Here is a 1,506-nt window from a genome sequence, read left to right on the forward strand (position 1 = left end):
AGCATGACAGACCTGCAGAGCGACACGTTATAATGCACACTGCCAAAGCTGCGACCCCCTGTTTTTTAAAATCTATTATAAAACGGTGTCTTCCATCTGTGTGTTCATACAGTCCTGGTGATGGACAGTGAGTGTGTGTGTGTACAGTGTGTGTTTTGTTTTCAGATAAAACTCTGATAGCTGTAGTTCACCGACCACGTCGTCCTCACAAACATCTTAAAGAAGAGTGTTCAGGTGCGTTTCACACACACACACACACACACGCTGCTAGGTTTTCACCAGCGGCTGCTCGGAAATGTCCTCCGGTGTCTTTTCACCTTCGCGGGATTTTTTCCTCTTCTTGTGGCCTGAGAAGGGACAGTTCAATATAAATGCTGTTATTTCTTTCTTCATTCTCACAAGTGTGTCCATTTTGACTACGGGTTACGCTAACTTCTCACGTCTGTTTGTAAAGATTCAGGAAACACAGACTCTAGCTCGTGCAGGTGAATGCGGCGAGTTTGGTTGATTGGCTTTCTGTCAAGTTTTAGCCTCGTGAGACCGTCCTGATCTCTGAGCTCCGTTGTATTTTACTCTCAGATCAGTCTGGTAACGCGCGGCGGAGACAATCTGGAGAAGTTAACCAAGCTACCGAACCAATTAGCGTTGGTTTTGAGGCAGATTTAAGTGTGACGAAACGAGAAGCGACTGTTCAGTGTAAACAACATGGTGTCTTCAGCGAATGAGATGAGCGCAGCTATGGAGTTAGCCGCTCGCTAACTCCTTTTCCTCTTGGATCCTTCTGTTGAATATGGACCGGGCTCCTGAAATTGGGCCTTTGATCTGTAAATTCACGTTACACAGATGGCAAATATCATTTACCCACATGTTGTTTACTTTCTGAGCTTTGCCTCGACGCTGTTAGCACGTCATGCGCTTCGTTGATCTGATTGGTTAATTTGGCCCGTATGTTGGTGATAGACAGATGGTTTATCCAATCAGCAACCAGTATTTTCACCCCTCCCCAAAAGATCTCCAAACAAGAGTTCCCAGATGGATCTGCTAAGCAAATGAGAATCATGCGAATCAATACATCTGTTGGATTCAGATTAGTCCAGTTTAGGGTTAAGTTCAAAATGTTATTGTTTGTTTTTAAAAGCCTGAATAGTCTAGCTCCTCCTTATTTATCCAACCTCATTAAGCGCCACACTCCATCTAGAGCTTTTGACGTCAAGCAACCAGTTACAAAAAAAGCTACATCTTCATCAGACGACAGCCAATCTGAGACGCTCGGAGATTGCATTACAGCCATGTTTTCCACCTCTTTTGCTTTCCACGCCGTCTACCTGCACGCAACCAAAGCCTGCTCAGCTATGATTGGTCAGCGCTCCTCGGACTACAAACGCAAACCCGAACACTTCCGATACCCTGTGTGTGTAGGTGCAGACACAAGAGTTTGAAAGGATTTAAGTCAGATTGAATCTTATTTGGAAAGCTCTATGCGGCCTGTAAGCTGTACATTATTCT

The 1,506-nt window shown here is 44.8% G+C and overlaps 1 protein-coding gene across 1 annotated transcript in view; it reads right to left on the minus strand.

Annotated features, from left to right (window-relative positions):
* Positions 1-267: 267 nt before the first annotated feature.
* Positions 268-1,506, minus strand: part of LOC310963577 (metal transporter CNNM1-like) — a gene marked incomplete at its 3' end in the record, with an annotated part of 18,553 nt that continues 17,314 nt past the window's right edge. The window contains exon 8 of the mRNA XM_083936446.1: positions 268-347. Coding sequence (XP_083792572.1) covers positions 268-347 — 80 coding nt within the window. The remainder of the gene's footprint in view (positions 348-1,506) is intronic.

This window comes from Echiichthys vipera (assembly GCF_963691815.1).
Source record: "Echiichthys vipera genome assembly, chromosome: 2".
NCBI classification, from domain to species: Eukaryota; Metazoa; Chordata; class Actinopteri; order Perciformes; family Trachinidae; genus Echiichthys; species Echiichthys vipera.